Source organism: Eumetopias jubatus, unplaced genomic scaffold (assembly GCF_037043125.1).
Source record: "Eumetopias jubatus isolate StellerSeaLion01/CBP00866 unplaced genomic scaffold, mEumJub1_p1.0 scaffold_4, whole genome shotgun sequence".
NCBI lineage: Eukaryota > Metazoa > Chordata > Mammalia > Carnivora > Otariidae > Eumetopias > Eumetopias jubatus.
In genome coordinates, this window is record NW_028274810.1 from 111359680 (window position 1) to 111379099 (window position 19420).

The 19420-nt window shown below is 52.6% G+C and overlaps 1 protein-coding gene across 4 annotated transcripts in view; it reads left to right on the forward strand.

Moving 5' to 3' along the window:
• TRAPPC9 (trafficking protein particle complex subunit 9) overlaps positions 1 to 19420 on the forward strand; it is a 541110-nt gene that overhangs the window by 429172 nt on the left and 92518 nt on the right. For all 4 annotated transcript variants that reach the window (XM_088022741.1, XM_088022742.1, XM_088022743.1 and 1 more), the window contains one exon: positions 1645 to 1736. In XM_088022741.1, the coding sequence (XP_087878867.1) occupies positions 1645 to 1736 (92 nt within the window). The remainder of the gene's footprint in view (positions 1 to 1644; positions 1737 to 19420) is intronic.

Below are 19420 nucleotides of genomic sequence, written 5' to 3' on the forward strand. Positions count from 1 at the left end.
GCTCGGGGTAGGGAAGTTTTCAGGTCTCAGCCTCTGGGCCGAATGTTGAGGGCCATGGGCTCCGGAGGTGACAGAAGCGTGACCCCTATACTGCTTGTCTAGGATGTTTACCCATCCTGAATTTGTTTATTCATCAGACAGCAAGTCTGTGAACCAGGCACTGGTGCAGGCCCCAGGCCAGGGCTGGGCCCTCATGCAGCTGTGAGGTGGGCGGCCAGGCTGAGCGCTGGAGGACCGGCACAGCTGGTGTGGATTGCCATGGGGACACCTGAGTGCCTTCGGAGCAGGGACGGAGCTCAGGGTAGGCTGGAGACTCAAAGGATGAACCAAGATAGGAGGGAACAGGGGAGGGAAAACATTTCCAGGCAGAGAGCACGGATGTGGGAGGTAGTTCAGAGAGAGCACACGGTATTTTGGAAGGATTGAAAGAAGTCCAAAATAGCCAAGAAGGACTTAGGGGTGGAGAGGGAAGCAGGGAGTCTAACAGGTTGCTGTGCTGGGCGGAGGCCTGTTGCTGTGCGGCCAGCCTTGCCCTCTCTAGCTTGCCTGGATGCTCGATGGCTGTGTCTATACTCCACGGTGCCCCTCCACCTAGGTGCTCCCATCCAGGTGATCCCGTGGCCCCCCTGTGCCAGGCCCTTTGGCAGGAGACACTGGGAGCTCTAGTCTCCCTTCCCCTGGAGCCCTGGGACCTCTGCGCCCCCAGCCACGGCTTTGTCCCCACACAGCTGCCCTCAGGCTTGGTGAGTGCAGTCCTCCGTTCCCGTGCTGTCATCCTCACCAGGATGTAAGCCTCTCAAGGTCAAGTTCATGTCTGATCATTTCAGTGTCCTTCTCGTGTCTCCATCCCTGTCTGGTTCAGACATACTGTGTGCTTGTTGAATGCAATTAACTTGCTAAAGGCAAAAGGAAGCGGGTTTTTCTCCTCACTTCCCTAATCAGGGAAGAATGTCAGGAACTAAATTCTTCCCTTTTGATTACAACTTAAATTCTGAGGCTTTAATTTATGTAGGGAAAGGGGAAGAGGCTTGCAGATCTGTTTCTGAGAGCCACGTTGGCTGTTTAATATTAGTGCCCAGGAGACATCTGTTTTCTGCATTTCTGAACCTAATTTCTTCATCCGCTGATACTTGTTGAGAGACTGTGACTTCCTCCATTATGAACTCGCCTGAGTGAGCCCATCCATAATAGTATGTGTAATTACATCAAGATGTATATAACACGACAGACATGAAACCAGCACGAAGCCGACCCGTGTCCAGAAACGCGTTTGGTTACATTGAACAATGAGCCATAGTTTGTTTTATTAAGGAAACACAACCTTCCATTTCCTGTATTCCCCCCCCCACACCCCTCTAGGAATTGCTGTTGGATTAAAATTATCCCAATGAATTTCCCTTCTTTATGCGACAGTAGCTTGATTTACCTGATTTGGGTTCAGGGAGGAGAGATACTTGGCATGTTAATATGCCTATTTTCCACACTCAGGTCATGTCTCAGCAGTTGGTTGGATATCATTTGAGAAGAGGGGGACATAGATCTGCTGGGGGAGGGTTCCTGTCTGGGTGTCCGTAGAAGCTTCCAGAACTCTTCCTCCTGTCCCCGGGGCTCAGCAGGAGCCGAGTTTTCCTTGACTGGCACTCACCCCTCTCTGAAGCGCACGGGCGAGGCAAGCGTGGAAGGACTCCTAAACCAGCTGGTCCTGGAGCACCTGCAGCTGGCTCCTCTTCAGTGGGGTGAGTACGCGCCCGTCACCTCTGGGCGAACGCGCCTTTCCCTGCAGGTGGCCGAGTCGGCCGGCTGACCATGGCAAGTCTGCATCTTGCCTGAGCACGGCTCTTCAAGCGCATCCCATCAGCACACACTTGTGAAAGGGTCAGCGCCCTCAAACACACGTGGTGATGGGTGTCGAGACACCCTCACGTCCCAGCTGCTGCAGAGTCTGACATTGCCTGTGGCGGCCCGTGGCCTTGTGCCTACGGTGTGCCTTCTGTCTGCATGTCTGGATCTTGAGCGGTTGGCATGGGGACAAGGGGTGCTGCCTCCGTGCTCCTACTCCTCTCTGGATGAACTCCGACCACGGGGTTGGCACGGAACAGTGTGTATTTGGTAAAGACCTGAACTTGGTCCTCAACCCAGGAGCGTTCACTGTGATTAGCACCGACGATGTACCTGAGTGTTTGCTTCCTGGTCTACCAGCAGCTTTGACCCTGCTCTGTGCCTTCCTAAGAGCAGCCAAAAGTATCTTGTTGAGGAACAGACTAAGTGTATTGCTGTTGAAGTGAGAGACTTTATTATTTTCTGGAAATGGTTTCATTATCTAATCTACTTTAGGTCAGTTGCTGGCAATCAGCTATATTTTACCTCAGATATCATTGTAAATTAGTATCAAGTCTCTTCTCCAGGTAATCGAAGTATCCTCTCCCCCTTTTGCATGCGAGAAACACATGGGAATTGTCCCAGGGGCCATGGGCCTTTCGGCTGGCCTTCCCTTGCTTCCCATCAGTTTGTGAGAACCCCTGTACTGCATGGGGGACCCCCTCCCCCACCGGTCTCCCTGCTCCTTCAGGTGAAGGCCAGCAGGAGTCCCATGAGAGGCCAATGAGTGGACCACATTTTACTCCATGCATCCAGCCTGAGTGGAAGGAAAGGGGGGCATTTCTGCAGAGAATCAGTGTGTGCACCTCTGGGGGCTTCCCTCGGCGCCCAGATACTTTTCTAGGTTGGAACATCCCAGCTCCTGGTTACCTGGGCACAGCCAGGTACTTCCACCAGATGTGGGCAGCTGAGCAGTCAGACACCCAGTCCCTCCCGCCTCCAGGGCTGGGACAGGCCTAAGAAACCAGGCCTGTGAAACAAAATGAAATAAAATGTGTGTTAACATATTCTGTCCCTCAAAAGAACTTCCCTGAGGCCCAAATAGTCACGCGGCGGCAACCACGCCCTGCAGTGGGCCCAGGAGGGTCCAGACTCCTTCCAGAGCCCAGCCGGAGGGCCTTGCATCTGCACTGGATTCCTTAGAGGTGTTTAACTTTTCTGTTTTTTAACAACGTTTGGGTCCGCTGTCCTACACACATTATGGGCACGCCAGTATGTTGGTAGATAACACAGGTTTAATAATATTATCCTGGAGAGGACGCATGGCTTTAAAAAAAAATCATCCTAGGACCTGGGAGGCATTTGTGCCAAGAGGCCTTGCTGGGAGGGCGTTAGCTGCCTCCTGGCGGCTCCCCCAACGGGGCAGCTGGGGGCCACACCTGTAGTGCCCCAGGCATCTGACCGAGCCGAGGTCCTGCGCTCACAGCATTAACACCCCCAGAAACCACGCGTGACGTTTTCCCAGTCCGAGTGTCATAATTTGGTACCATATCTGGCTGTTTCCAGTGAACATCTTTTTGAACAGATTTTTGCTTGATTTTTTGACTAGACCGGTTTTCTAGTTTTGGAGTTACTAAGTCAAAAGATGTGAATGTTAGACTCTCGAGCTGTTTTGTCAAATGAACCTGTGACTGTTGATGGTGACGTGGCTGTTGTAGGAACCAGGATTTCTGAAGTCCCTTTCCCTTCTGTGCGGTGAGCACCGTTGCAGTGTGGTGGCCCACGCGAGCTGGTGGGCAGTTTTGTCTGTCTCCGCAGGCCCCTGGCAGTCCCCAGCGGAGCAGCGTCTTCATCCCTGGCCTCAGCTCATGGCAGCGCCCGCCTGCCATCACCCCAGCTGTGGGTGATGCCAACATCTCAGGCCGTGGGTCTGCCCGTCCCCTGTGCCCCCCCATGATTGGGCTCTCCTAACCACTCTAACAGGGCCCTCTGGCCTGAGGGGTCTCAGAGTTTCTGTGCAGGTTGCCTCGGCTGGGCCCTCACTTACCCAGCAGGTGCTCCTGGAGCTTCCAAACGTCAGCCCGCTTCGCCTGGCTGACTGATTTCTTTCTCTGACTCAAGCAGGCTCAGGTGGGTAGCTCAACAAGATAAAACCCGTTATTTTGAAGTAAACATTTTGCACGTGCCTGTCACGTGGCAGGCAAGGCGCCCGGACATCACACCGTCACTTCTGACACCCCTGCACGCTGTGCATGTCCTTTTCCGAACGAGGACACCAAGGCTCGTCCAGGTCCAGGGTTCTGTCCAGCACCTGCCCAGCCGAGGGATGACTGGTCCAGGTTCAAAGGCAGATGCCAGGGCACCTGGGTGGCTCAGTTAGTTAGGCAGCTGCCTTCGGCTCAGGTCATGATCCTGGAGTCCCGGGATCCAGCCCCACATCAGGCTCCCTGCTCAGCAGGGAGTCTACTTCTCCCTCTGACCCTCCCCCCTCTCATGCTGTCTCTCTCTCTCATCCTCTCTCTCAAATAAATAAATAAAATCTTAAAAAAAAAAGGCAGATGCCCTCACATTGGCCTTTCCACCAGGTCACTTGATCAAAGTAATATATTCTCACCATGGAAAGCTAGGGAAAATCAGAAAAATTGGACAGAGAAAAATTACTCTTTTCCCACCCCTCAAAACGATCTCTATTTCATGTGTATTTCTAAGCCTTTTTGCTATCCTCAAATTTAAATTTTATTCATAGAGATGATCAGACCAGGTTTGTACTTTGGTGTCTTTTTTTTCCCTTGAAAAACACAAATATTCCCCGTGTTACAAACATGTCTTATACATGCCATTGAAGGCCAGGTTATAATTTCATCAAGTGGACACAAGGTAACTTAGCCGCTCTTCTTTGTTTTGAGATGTTCATTGTTCTATAAATCATATGCACTGGCTTGCACAGAGAGCTTTTTTGTGTTTTGGGGTCATTCTCTCTGCAAGAATTTTCTGAAGTTGTTCATATTTTCTGGGGTGTTGGTAGAGCACAAACATGTCCGTGTTGGCTATGTGATGGTGATGATATCACCCGGTAGATGGGCATGCCGCCAGCACCAAGCTGCTGTGGCTCTTGGTCCTGGCTCTGCTGCTGCCTTGTGCTGGAACTTCCTTGGGCAAGTGGACGAGTTCTCTGAGCCTCAGTCTCTTACTTGTGAACTGGGGATGCTGAGGGCACCAAGTCGTCAGTGAAGGTGTGACGAAATGCCTGTGATCCTGGCGGGAGCATGCTCCTCTGCCCGTCCGAGCAGGTGGGGGACCTGTGTACCAGTCGGTCATGGAAAGGAGGAAGTGGAGATTCTGGGTTGCATCCAGAGGCACGGCGGGGCAGGGGCAGGTCAGAGCTGCAACAGGGCTGGGACAGGGCCTGGGACTGGACCCCAGGTCGGCATGGTTGGGCTGTGGCTTTTTTTTTTTTAATTTAATTTAATTTTATGTTATGTTAGTCACCATACATCACATCATTAGTTTTTGATGTGGTGATCCACAATCCATTGTTTTCGTATAACACCCAGTGCTCCATGCAGTACGTGCCCTCCTTAATACCCATCACCAGGCTAACCCATCCCCCCAACCCCCTCCCCTCTAGAACCCTCAGTTTGTTTCTCAGAGTCCATCGTCTCTCATGGTGCATTTCTCCCTCCGATCCCCCCCCTCATTTTTCCCTTCCTTCTCCTAATGTCCTCCAAGCTATTCCTTATGTTTCACAAATAAGTGAAACCATATGATAATTGACTTTCTCTGCTTGACTTATTTCACTTAGCATCATCTCCTCCAGTCCCATCCATGTTGACGTAAAACCTGGGTATTCATCCTTTCTGATGGCTGAGTAATATTCCATTGTATATATGGACCACATCTTCTTTATCCATTCGTCTGTTGAAGGGCATCTTGGCTCTTTCCACAGTTTGGCTATTGTGGACATTGCTGCTATGAACATTGGGGTGCATGTGGCCCTTCTTTTCACTACATCTGTGTCTTTGGGGTAAATACCCAGGAGTGCAATTGCTGGGTCATAGGGTAGCTCTATTTTTAAATTTTTGAGAAACCTCCACAATGTTTTCCAAAGCGGCTGTACCAACTTGCATTCCCACCAACAGTGTAAGAGGGTTCCCCTTTCTCCACAACCTCTCCAACATTTGTTGTTTCTTTCCCTGTCCATTTTTGCCATTCTAACTGGTGTAAGGTGGTATCTCAGTGTGGTTTTGATTTGAATTTCCCTGATGGCTAATGACGATGAATATTTTTTCATGTGTCTCTTATGGGCCGTGGCTTATGTGCTGTGCCTCTCATCTCCCTCTGGAAACTGTCCTGTGAACTAGGGGGCTGCACCTCTGTGCGGGAAGACAGGGCGGGTTGCAGAGCCCAGCATGCTCCCTGACCGCCTGTCTAGGGGCTGTCTCCAGTCCATTCCGTCAGTACCAGTTGTGACTAATGAGGCTGAGCTGATTCCAGTGTCCCCCTACCGTGCCCCCTTCTACCTCCCTCAGCTGGTGACACTTTTTGTAGCTTCCTAGATACATCAGTGATGGGCTGTGCTTTCCTTGATGGCCAGCAAATGCAGATTAGGTGTTGGCTACCTTACAAGGGGGTATTTTCAGTGCACATTCGCCATATCATCCTCCGTGAGCCCCGCCATGCATTCCGGCCCCAAGCTGTGGTGTGCAGACGGTGCGTGCACGCATGGGGGTAGCAGGTCCAGCAGACACATGAGACTGGTGTGGGAACACCTGCTGCCCTGCCTCAGGGAGCAGCATGCCCTCACATTTGGGGAGCAGGACACAGTGTCCAACCCATGCAAGTCTGAGAGATCATCACCACTATTCCCTTTTTACAAAGTAGAAAATACTCAGGGTTTTCTGTTACCTAAGGTTACATGGGGAATGTAGATGCTTGGGCTCAGGGTTTTGTCCGTTTATTCAGAAGTTATTTATCTACTGACCCTCTGCTCTGTCGCAGGCACTGTCCCAGGTGCTGGGGACCCACTTGTAAGTTAAACTCCATCCCTGCCTTTAAGACACTCCCAGTCTGATGCAGGTGGTGGATCCAGGTCCGTTAACAGACCACACAGCCTGGCGTGTGCAAGGTGGGAGCTCATGCGGGTGACCCGGAAGCAGAGGCAAGAAGGAGCCCGGGAACCCAACTCCTGCGGCCACCTTTTTACGAAGGAGCCAGCTGTGCCCTTGGAGACAAGGCACAGGACCACCTGCAGGGCCCATCCCATCTGAAAGTTGCTCCTCCTGTCTTATGGCACCTGCTGCATTCAGCCCACTCCCTTCAGGAGTCTGGATCTGGGGGGGCTGAGAAACCAGGCTGTCTTTACCTTGAGGATGGGCTGCATCCCAGGGACTGCCCTGCAAGGGGTCCTTTCATCAAATATGTCACGTGGAGGCTTTGTGGGGTTTTATCTCAGACCTGAGATTCGTGCGGGATGGCTGTAGTGAGTGACCACGTGCAGTCGTGTCTCAGACACCTTGGGAGAGAAAGCGGAGAGCCAGGTTCCAGCCAGCCATCCAGCGGGACAGGTGCCGCAGGTGGCCGTGGGGGGCGCCCAGGCCTCCCTGGAGGCTGAGCCTGCCCACTGACCCCTGCCTGTTTCCCAGGTAACTTAGCAGTGGCACAGGGCTGTGGATTTCTCCAGACCTCTGCTCCTGGGTGAGGGTGCTAGCCTGTGGGCACACTGATGAGGCGGGCTTTGCTGGGGCCAGGCTGATCAGGTGGTTCAGTAAGCCAGAGAGCTGGGTCAGCCTGGGCCGAGGACCCCTACCCTGGTGCCCAGTGATGGCAATGGCCCTTCTGCCTGAGATCCAGCTGGCCAGGAGGTGGATGCAGGGGACCCAAGGGACCATCTCACCATCCCTTGGGCACCTTTGCCAAATACAAATATGTAAATTTATAAAGAACAGAAAAACAGAAAAAAATTTGTAAAGGATACAAAAGTAGTTATATATTTTTTTGAAGAAAAATGATTAAAAAAAAAAACAAAAACCCGTACACAAAGAGAAAGCCCCGGGCCACTCTTGATCCCCTCCTTGGGTATGACCCTGTGGGCTTCATGGGTCCCCTCCTGTCCTTTCCCTGGTGGCTGGCAGCCCTGCCAGAGGGGGCCGGCTGTGTGCCCGGGATGCTCCACACACTCTGTCCTCACAGCCAGCAAGGGAGGCACCAGCGTCTGCATCCATGGAGGGACCGAAACCTGCAGAGCCTCTGCTGCACATGGCTCAGGGTGCTGTCCTGTGTCCACACGGCTCACAGGGCCGGCCCGTGTCCACGCGGCTCGCAGCGCCGTCCCGTGTCCATGTGGCTCGCAGGGCCATCCCATGTCGGGCTCCGGAGCCTGTTCCCACGCTTCTGTGAGACCCCGTCTCCCCTTGCCCCACCTCGCCCCCTCCACCCGATCTTCTCCTTGGTCCCAAGCATCCTAGTTTTAAAATAATGTTTGGGAGTGCTGCTGAATTGTGATAATTTCCCCCAAAAGAACAACGTATTTGTGGGGTGCTCACTGCAGTGCCTCAGGAGCTCTATGGGTCCCTTTCTTCTTTCTTCTCCATAATCACCCACTGAAATCAGCATTATTATATACCTCTGGAAGAAACCAGTGAGTGAAAAGCTGATATAATTCGTCCCTGAAATTGCTATTTCCGCATCTGGTTGCTCCCTGAGAAGATGCTTCCTCACTCTGGCAGGCTTCTGCTTCTTCCTTACGCCCCCTGTGCTCCTCCCCCCTCCCCCCCAGCAAATGGCTACTGAGCACCTTCTGGGTGCTCGTCTGGGCTGTGCTCACGGGGACTGCCCCTGAGTGCCCAGCTCTCGGTCCCCCTCAGCTTCAGCTGCCTGCCACTTTCTTTGAGAGGCACCTTCTTTTAGGAAGGGGATTTCTGCAGTAGGATTTGCTTGTGGGAGAGGAGAATGGGATACAGGGCCCTGCCTTGCATCCCTTGACTCTGAATCTGGGAAAAAGGTTCCTGTCTCTGCAGTGTGGTGTGTGGTGAGCTGGTGTCCCCTGGTGCCCTCTGGCTCCACAGGTGCTAAGAGGGCGGGTGTGGGTGCAGTTTTCAAGCTGCGAGAAGACGCTGAAGGAGAGTGTCTGAGATCTGCAGGGTGGCAGGTACCAGGCTTCCAGTCCCTGGTGAGCATAGAGTTCATGAGGGCTCCCTGCCCACCGGATGTGGGCCAGGCACCCTGGTTATGATAGACCCAAGCCACCGAGCCAAGAAATGTCCCAGCTTTTGGACTCGTGCCCGTGATTAACACAACTCCCTTTGTGGAGAACCTCCTGGGATTGGCCTCTACTGTCGTTGAACATGTCTTATGTCACATAGTCCCCACAACACCCCTGAGAAGTTGGAAAAACCACCCTTGTTTTATCAAGCTCGAAAATCAGAGAGATCATGTCCCCGTCACCGGTATATGGGTGGCAGAATGAAGAGTGATTCTAGGCCTGACTCGACAAGACTCCTGTCTGCACCCTCACCTCAAAGGGAGAGACTCCAATCAGAAGCAGGTAGTCCCCCGCACCCCCAAACGTAACCCCAGCGAGGCTGCACACTGAGTGTTTGGTCTGTTTCCTTTGCGAAGACAAAATCGTGCACAAGTGACCTTCAGAATTCAAGAGTTGCAGAAAGCTGTGAAGCCATCCTCCCACAGAGCGCCCCGGCCCACCGCCTGCACTCTGCAGGTGCCCACTACGGTTTTGTTCTCAGTGGGAGCACATGAGAGCTTCTCTCTTTCTTAGGGACGGTGTTGGGTATCACCCACACACCCCCACCGCGGCACACCCGGAGCCACCACGTTGTTCCTCACCGCTGCATAAGGTGCGTTGTCCTTCACTGACTCTGTCTTTTCCCCAACCCTCAGGTGGCTTCTGATCATTTGCTTTTTGAAACATTGTTGGAACCAGGAAGGGTGACAGTCCTTCTGTAAGTGAGGCGAGCTGGAAGACGCTTATTTTAAATTCAGCCATCTCTTTACAAATATCTTCCATTTCTGTGTCATGCTTAGAAGGACTTCCCTCCTCTACATTATACAGATAGTTTAAATTCTCATACGTCCATGGGCTCATCCATTTTAACATTTAGGACCTTTATTTATGTGGAGTTTATTAAGGTGTGAGGAAAGAGGCGTTGATCCACCCTTTTTCCAGAAAACTATTTAATTGTCTCCAAGTCATTTAATAATAATCTTTCTCCACTAATAAGCAGTGTCATTTTTCTCATCTGTTCAGGAAGAGTTTTGAGCTCTCTTCCATCCATCCGTCTTGTCCACCCATGAGCCAGTACCACCCTTGTCACTATTACGGGTTTATAGTATATTTTAAGATTTGCTTGGATATTTGCTTCAATGTCATTTTCTTCCCTTCCTCTCTTGTTTCTTTATTTAAAATTGTGGTAAAACCACATAAATATGCCATCTTGACCATACAGCCCAGTCATGCTAACTGCATTCATGTTGTTGTGCAGTGGACCTCTACCTTTTCTGTCTTACAAAATCAGAACTCTGTGCCTGTGGAACAGCTTTCATATTTTTATTTATTTTTTAAGTAATTTATTTTTTAAAAAGATTTTATTTATTTGTCAGAGAAAGAAAGAGAGCAAGCACAAGCAGGGGGAACAGCAAAGGGAGAAGTAAGCTCACTGCTGAGCAAGGAGCCCGATGCGGGGCTCCATCCCAGGACCCTGGGATCATGACCTGAGCTGAAGGCAGATGCTTAACTGACTGAGCCACCCAGGCACTCCCAGCTTTCATAGTTTTATATAACTTCAGAAAGAGTTCATTTTTAACAATTAAATTTCTAATGGTATCTAACTGCCTTTTCTCCTGAAGTCATTTCCCCACTTCTGTTTATTTTATATAATTTTGCTTCCTCTTCTCTTTCTTGATTCAGCTGGCTAGTAGATGATCTACTCTGTTCCTCAGTTCTTGTCTCTTCTCTTTAATTCTGTCCCCATCTTCTTTCTGCTTTATGGGGGCTCACTGTGTTAGTTTGCCCTCACTGATTGAGCTGCATATTTAATCCATTTATTTAAAATTTCCTATTATTTCTATAATTATTTAAGGCTATGAATTTTCCTAAAATTACTGCATTATCCATGTTCCGATATTTAACATTTTCATGATTGATATTTTTTAGGAATTTTGCAATTTTAATTGGTTTCATTTTTGTCCCAAGAGTTGTTTAAAACCTACATGTTTTGTTTTGTTTCCTGAATTTGTTCTGGCTTTCTAATGTAATGGCCTTGTAATCAGTTTAGTGATATTTTCACCTCTGAGAATTTACTGAGGTTTCTTTGTGGTTTTTTATGACCACTCCACAGGCATTTAAAAGGAAGATATATTCCTTGTTTTAAGTGTATTGAATTACAAAATATATCTGTTAACCCCTTCATCAGTTACATTGTTTAGGTCTTTAGGACCCTCACTTATTTGACCCACCGGGGACTTTGAAAAGTGAATTACACCTGCTGCTGCCTCGGGTCCTTTTCAGCCCGAGGGGATTTCTGTGTGGTCGGTCCTTGGTGCGTAGATGTCCTCCCTGTTCTCATCTTGCCACACACTCTCCATCACTCGAAGCGCCCTTCCCTGTCTCCTTCCGCGTTTGTGGCCTTGTCTGATACTGTAACTCGTCCCTGGTTGCTTCTTGTTCTGCTGGTGTGCCTTTGCCTATCATTTTATCTTAAACATTTGAGATTTCCTTATTTCTCCACGCAGTTCTCTTAGATGAAGCCTGGAGTTGAATTTTGGTTTGCGATCCAGCTTTAAAGTGTTTTTCATTAATATGTGAGTGTAGGCCATTTGCCTTCCTTGATATGGCACATATATTCGTCTTTTTTTCTGCCATATATTCTGTTATACGTTTTGTTTTTATAAGTCTTTTGACTTTTGTGGTCTGTGTTTTCTTGTTTTGTTTTCTGTGATGATTTTATTTTTCTGCCACTTTCTTCCTAAAATCTCCTACTTCTCTTGTCTGACTGCCCCACCCTCACCACCTTCTAAGGCCTTCCCTGCTGTATTCTTCTTCACAGTCCTTATCATTCTCTGAGAGTTCATTATATATACAGATTTTTTTTCCTTGTGTGTCTCTCCTCCCCTGCTGGGGTATAAACTCTGGGGAGGAAAGATCTGTTCTTCACTGTATTCCCAGAACCTAGATCGGTCACCGGAACATTTAGTGCATGCTGAATAAATATTTGCCGAAGGCATGAATGAGGTGGTCTTCACAGCGTGTATCTGAAGTGGGTAGTTTAGGGCCAAGAACTCTTACGGGATCACAGTGTGAGTGGGCCTCAAGGTTGACTTGCCTCCCACATGTCGTGCCGGGGTCCTGTGCTGGTGGGACTGGGCCCCAGCCTGCTTCCTTCTGGCCGGCCCCTCTCCTAGGCCTGCATCACACAGGGGTAGGGTGTCAGCCTTGCCGTGCTTTATTTTCATTTTTTGTCTCACCTGCATTATTCCAAATGTGCTAAACAAACACAGAGCACATGCTTAAGGCAAAGTGTTTGAAATTAAGCTGTTTAATTTCTTAGGATGGAAAAAATGTCTGGAAGCGAATGTGGGTCAGCTTAGGCTGCAGTACTAAGAGGTTTGGGGGAAAAATAGCCCCTCCCACTTGAGGACCCGAGAAGGAAGCCATCCTTAATGAGGCGCTGGCCTCCGGGCCACTTTGAAGCCAGACCTTGAACAGTCAAGCCAACTTCAAAGACTCAGCCTCCTGACCTTTCTCAGGCTGCTCCTGACAACATCCTTCTCCCCAAGGCCCTTTGCTGGTGACTTGTCCCTGGACCGTTGATCCAGTGCAAAAGCTGGGAAAAAACAGCCGCATAACCTTCACTCTCAGGGTTGCCAGTTATACCAGAGGACGCGCTCCTTAGCTTGCAACAAGTTCACCACATCTCCCTGGATGGTGGACATGTGTAGCTCCAGGTGGGGCAGAAAAATGCAGGCACCGGCCCATCTTCCGAAATCACAGCAGATCGGAAGGAGCACAGCTCTGGGGGCCAAGCGCCTGGCATCTCCCCACTGAACCTTTTCCCTCCATGAGTGTGGGTCTGTTGTTTGGCCTGCAGAACCCGGTCCCGAATCCGCAGATGGACCCCAGTCCCACTGCCGGTGAGGGTGGGGAAGACTGAAATGGCAGGATATGGGCATGCCTCTGTGACATTGCACTCCCGCAGGGGAGACGTGCTCAGACACAACAGTGGTGATTAGTTGTCTTGTGTTGAGGACTCCTGAGGATGTAATGATAAAGACACACGCAAACAAGGTTCTGCATTCCCTTTTCCAGAGAGTTGACCTCTTCCTACAAATGTTCCATCCTGGTTTGCCCAGAATTCGCTGGTTCTTGCTGAAGAACCGGCTTCACAAGGGGGTGAGAGCAAAGCGCTGTTGTGACATGGTGGCCGCAGGCTGGATGGCTGGGTAGACAAGACCACCTCACTCTGTCCCGTCAGGAGCCCAGGGCTCAGAGCCATAAAGCTTCTGCTCTGAATGCCATGGTTCGTACGTGCCATAGAACTCAAGGCACACCCACGCCCCTCTGGTCTAGGACGGCCGCACATGGAGACCAGCTCTCCTCTCCGTATGTGTGGCTTGACAGCAAGAACAAAGTGCAGCCATGGGAAGGTGCCAAAAGCCAGGCCCTGCCCGCCTGCAGGACGCCCGCACTGCCATGAGCCACGTGGTTCCTGGGACCTGCGGGCTGTTAGGTTTGTTTGTTGCGGCCTCAAATAGCCGTGTTCAGGTGGCCAGGGTGGGCTGAAGGCCCCTCAGCAAGAACTCGTGGCTCTCCTGCCCTCCGTGCATTGAGCACTTGCTTCCTGAGCACACACCATGAGCCCAGCTCTGGGCCAGAAATGGGGGACAAGGGGGTGGGCTGTTAGGAATGCCAAAGGCAGTGTTGCCTGGTGTGATGGAAAGAACTGGGTTTGGGCCTCAGCTCTTAGTGATAGTCCTGGCTTATTGGATGGCCGTGAGTATGTCACCAGGATTGTCAAAACCTCCCTGCCCTTGGGGACACAGCAACATGCAGGAGAGGCTCAGAGCCTGGGTCCCCAGGCAGCTGACCGTCTCACAGGGAGGCATGACCTTTTCCAGGTGGCCCTGGTGTGAGGAGGCTATGCCCCCACTTTAGCAGGTCATGAGGAATCTAGAGAAGTCTAGCTACAGTTGGGGCATGCTCTTTGTAGCAGGAAGATGCAGGGGTACCACGGGTGGCCTGTGTTTTCTTTGTGAAACAGGAAGTGGGATCACATCAAGGGATGGGGGAATGTCAGCAGATCTGGGAAATCTGAGGATACGGGAGAGTTTACGTACAGCAAGGGGCACAAAAGGAGCTAGGCCTTGGTCAGGATTCATTGGAAGGAGGAAGGGAGGCAGGGATGTGGTCAAGAGAGAGGCAGATTCCATTCCAAGGAGAGCTCTGTCGGAAGAGGCGGAGTTCCCAGCACGAGCTAACAGATAGAAGGTTCTCGATCCATACCCATGAGGGAGTTACTGAAGGGCCCCGTGTGGGCAGGACCGGGCCAGGGGCAGGGTGAAGGCTCATCACCCAGCCACCAGTGAGTTTTGCCCTGGATTGTGTTTCCAGGTAGGTTTGCCAATTTTATTTCCCCTCCAAACTAAATTGATGGTGGGAATACAGACGAGCCAGCACAGGCCTCATCCTAGAGTCCAGGGACAGACCTGCACGCAGCTGGTGTTGAGCAGGTGGGTGGACTCTGGTCCCACGGTATAGGATGCATGCAGGGAGCAAGACCGTCATGGGCCATGGGAGTGGGTGGGCGCCCCCCTTCCCCCCCGCCCGGAGAACAGGCCACACCGTGGTAGAGGTCAAAGGCTGACGAGGACTGGGAACGTGGCAGGTGGTCACAACAGCAGGAAGAAGTAGAGGGCTCTCGGCAGAGGCATCTCGGTCACCTCCCGCTGCAGAGACCTTAAGTGACAAGCCAGCACTGTCCTCAGTGACACCCAGTCCTTTCCTCTCCCCGCCCGCTCAGCAGGTGCTCCCGTGTCCCAGGCCTGTCCCAGCCCAGGTTCCGTAGCTCCTGCGCTCAGGTCCTCACCTCTGCCCTCCCCGAGAGACCACCCTCTTCCCACTCTGGGTGGCACTTATATCTGTGTGTTTCATTCTCTGAATGTGATCTTCCTGAGGCCCGAATCCATCCACTATTTGGTTTCCCAGCCCCTCGTGGCACTAGCATGAGGCTCTGGGCCCAGACTGACATGGAGCATAATTTCTGAAGCAGAGTCAGGGCCCAGGGTCTGACATAGGATATGGTGCTTCTGGGTGTAACAGTCCTGGGGGTCTCCTGGACCAGCAGGACAGTTACAGACGATTGGAGCTCAGAGGTCATCACAGTATTTGACATGAAAGAATGGCAGGGTGGGGAGGGCATGCTCTGGGAAGCATGCCCAGGGAAGGGAAGAAATGCTCTGATTGGACCTTCTGTTCTAGACCCAATATTAGGTGTGGAACAAACTGGTTTAAATTTGTTGGGCCAAGTTTTGAGAAACCACAGTGAGAATGTTCCATTCTGTGTTTTATCATGGACCTGTGTCCTCCATGGCACCCGGGTCTCATGTGGATGCACCTCAGGGCAGCCCGTCTCACTGAGCACAGAGACGTGTGTGGGAGAATCAGAGCCACCCGTGTGCCCTGCTCAGGAGTGACATTCAGCTCCCAGGGGCACGGTACCGTCCTCTGCCTCCGGGAACCCTGCGATGGTCTCATGAGGACCACGGCCTGTATTGTCAGGTGGTTTTCATAAGCTTGTTCTCAGTTTGAGGAAGATGTGGGCTTTTCTCTAGAAAACCAGATAAACTTGGTTAACATGCTTTGGACAGCTTGGGGGCATCATTCATTCAGTTGTTCATGCTGCGAGCATGTGTTCAGTGCTGCTGTAGGTCCCAGCACTGGGCTAAGTCCAGAGATGAAGGATGTGTCCTCAGCAGCTCAGGGGCACCATGCTGGCTGCGTGGGAACGGAGCTGACATCAGTACCCGCTCTCTGGGCACAAGGGCGAGAGCTGCCGGCAGGACAGTCTCTGCTTGGCCATTCCCTCTTTCAGACCCCAGACCACCATGCTGTCATTACAAGGAAGCATTAATTCACCTGCTTTCTGATGTGGGTGACACCACACACCTTTTCCATTTCTGGAACCATGAACTTCATTATGCAGAAATTCAGCTTTGCTTAGTAAGCACTCGAGAGCCCTGCTTTCACTACATGTCTCTGTGGGTCATTAGGACAGTGAGCAGCATTGATTGCTGCTTCTAAAAATGGAAACAGGATGGGCTTAATGATCAAGAAAGGCACGGTGTGAGGACTCTCCCGTGTGCAGAGAATCCACACTCGAAGAAGACATCCGGTTCCACCTGGGGGCATCTCCATTCAAGTCAGGGTCACTTCCTGAACTTCAGGGGGCCAGGCGTTGGGGGATGGGGCAGGAAGAGATGAGGGAGTTCCAGCCCTGGAGAAGCTCCAGGTCCATAGGCTTGGCCTAGGCATCCCTGGTATGGTGTTGTCGGTGCCTTGTGTGGGGCTGAGCAGGGAGAGTTCAGAGAGGAAGCAGAGGGTGAGTGAGGGCTAAAATTCGGGGTGGAAGTTCAGCAGGAACAGGAAAGGTCCTGGGAAGACAGCAGGATGAGCCAGGGCCGCGAGGTGGGATGCGGACAGTGTATTGAAGGGGTGAGGGGGTAGTGGCTGTGTAGTGGGTGGTATGCCCGCATTAGCAGACCCAGGTTGCAGCTCTGCTTGCTGGCTCTGGCCTGGGCAGGACTCGTGGTGCATCATCTTTTGGCTTTCAGGCCCCTCCTGGTGCGGGTTGTGTGACAAGTGATGATCACAGCAGTGTGGGCTCTCCCACGCGCATCTCTCCCCACCTCCTCCCCGTGCAGCCACTGCCCCTTCCAGGACCTTCCCAACTGTCCACTGCTTATAAACATCTGACGATAGAGCGCAGAGAAAATGTAAATCAGTTGCAAAGCACATTGCGGATCTTGGCGAAGATGCAGAATTTCTTGAAGCAGGTGAAAACCATACGGGAGAGTGGGAGAGCTGCTGTTGGACCCCCCGCCCCTGCCCCCCAGCCCTGGGCCAAGGAGGGCCCGTGGGGCAGAGCCTGCAGGGGCCTGAGAAGGCTCCAGGCTCCAGGAGCCTGCTGAGAGCTCCAGGAGGGCTCCAGGCACTGTGGGCACATGGCCGTCTTCCCACCCATGCTGCGGCTGCCGATGCAGACTGGACGTGCCACGCTGTGCTCTCGCATACAGCGGTTAGAGAAGGCCTGGAGAAGTCCTCTCAGCCCGACTCTCGGCTCTTTTAAAGAATCGCTACCTATAGTCAATGTAACCTGAAGTTTATTAACTCACCTCAAGTAAACTTGTTTTCATCATTTCTTTTCATTTCACTTTCAAAGTAAGGCCCCAGTCACACCGTATTTCCACAGTGTGCTGTGACGGGTCCCATTTGTATATGGGTTTACTTAAAAAGTTGCCTTTTTTGAGCAGTTCTGAGATGGCCAGGCCTCCTTTCCTTGGGACAGCTGTCTGTTCAGTGGCCAGTTGAGGACACTGAAAGGCGGGGGGCCACGGAGCAGGTTACTTGGCTCCCTCGTGCCTTCACCGGCGCTGGCTGCCCCCCGCACCCCACCGCACGCTCTGTGGCAACGGCTCACGAGCAGCCCACAGCACCTGCATCATTTTCCTGACAGGACAGGGGCTTACGCTTCTGGCTGGGAGGTGGCAGAGGGCCAAAGGGACCCTCTGCCCCGCTCCTGACTTGGGGGACACGGCGTGCACCCCCACTGCCTCCCTGGCTGGCATGTCCCTGCGCGTGGCCGTTGGCGGCCGTGAGACATCAGGGCACTGGACTGACGTTAGCAGGCAGATTGGGGTTCCTGCTGTCCCCATCACTCCCCACGTGGTGCTGCATCTCCCAGGCCGTGGTCAGAGGTAAAATGGGGACCATCTCTCAGAGTGGCTGTCAGGCCGCACTTGGAGCTTGTGTCCAGTCCCACGTGAGCACAGGGAAGTAGGGTTATACCCCCTGCTTGGGTTTCTAAAGACCTGTCCACCTCAGATCCCCATGGGCTCCCGTTGTCCTCAGAGTGCAAGCACGCTAGCGGGACCTCCAGGGCCAGACCTGGTCACCCTCTGCTGGCCCTTGGCCTCTCCTCCTGCTGTACGACCTACACGCAGCTTCCAGAAACCTGACTCTCACACTCCTGTGCCTTTGCACCTGCTCTTCCTTCTGCCTGGACTGCCCCATGCACCTTCCTGCTCGCCTTTCAAAACGCGGCCCAGGCACCCCATCTATCTGAGCCAGCCACCCCTGCCCCATGCTCCACGGGCCTCTCGGCCGTTCTTCTCCCGCACTCGATCGCCCTGGCCCTGTTTTCTCTCGCAGACGGGGAGCCTCCAGGAGGGCAGAGGTGTGGCCGAGTCATTCCTGTGTTCCCATGCTGAGCGCAGCACCAGACTTATCACAGGCCCTCAGAGAGCCTCTGAATGGGAGGTGAGTGCGTGAATGAGCGGAGGCCTCGGGATGAACGCAGGGAGGAGGCACAGGTGGCCGAGAAAGTGAGTGCGGGAATGCATGAGTGCACACTCTCACCTCACCTGGTTTTGCCTGCACCTTCTCTCCACCTCCTCCCCTCCCCCCAGGCCTTCTCTGGCAGGCACCAGCTTTTGACATGAGAAGAAATTCATTCTGAAAGCAAGTCTGTCACATTTTCAAATGGAGACCGTGCTCAGATGCAGTCATTGCAGCAGCTCCTGAGGAAAGAAAGTCGTAAATCCCTTCGCCAGTCTGCCCACTTTGCTGTGGGCCTGCATTACTCCTGCGCCTAAGGGAGAGCAGGGTCTCGGGCTGCGGCCGGGAGTGGGTGGGCTCGCTTCCCTGTGTCCTGCTCTCAGAGGCTGGGGGCAGGAGAGGGAGGAGCGCTGAGGGCTCTCGGGTCCGTCTGCGGTTCCAGGATGTAGCTCCGAGGCTTGGCACTGGTCCTGAGAACGTTCCAGGTGGCGGTGGTAACAGTCAGAAAAGGCACATTATAGTTAGGCAAGTTTCTGCCCTGGGCTTGGGATCTCCCAGCTTTGTCCTGAATCTGCAGCCCTGCCCAGTGTCTGTACCCCTCCTTCCCACAGACCTGCTCCCCAAATTCCCAAATCCCTGAGGTGCCCATGATGGGGTGGGAGGGACGTCCACACGGGAGCGAGGACAGATAAGGTAAGCTCTGAGAGAGGGAAAGCGCTACTGCATTTACTGAGTGTGTACTGAGTCCTTCCTGCTTGTCTGCTCCACCTCCTCTCATCCTTGATGCCCCAGGGAGGTGGAGAACATTGTCCATTTTACCTAGAAGTTCCTTGCGTTTCCACCAAGCAGCCTGCCTCCCAGTGTCTGGTTCTGTGGGAGGCCCGTGCTGGTTACGCCTGCTGACGGGCCGGGTGGCTCGGGGGTCGCCTCAGAAACTGTGGGTTCTCCCTGCCCTATAAACGTGTCGCATGGCTCCCATCACAGGCACCAGGGCCAGGCTCCTTCCCAGGAGAGGAGAGTGCGTATTCTCCAGCAGCT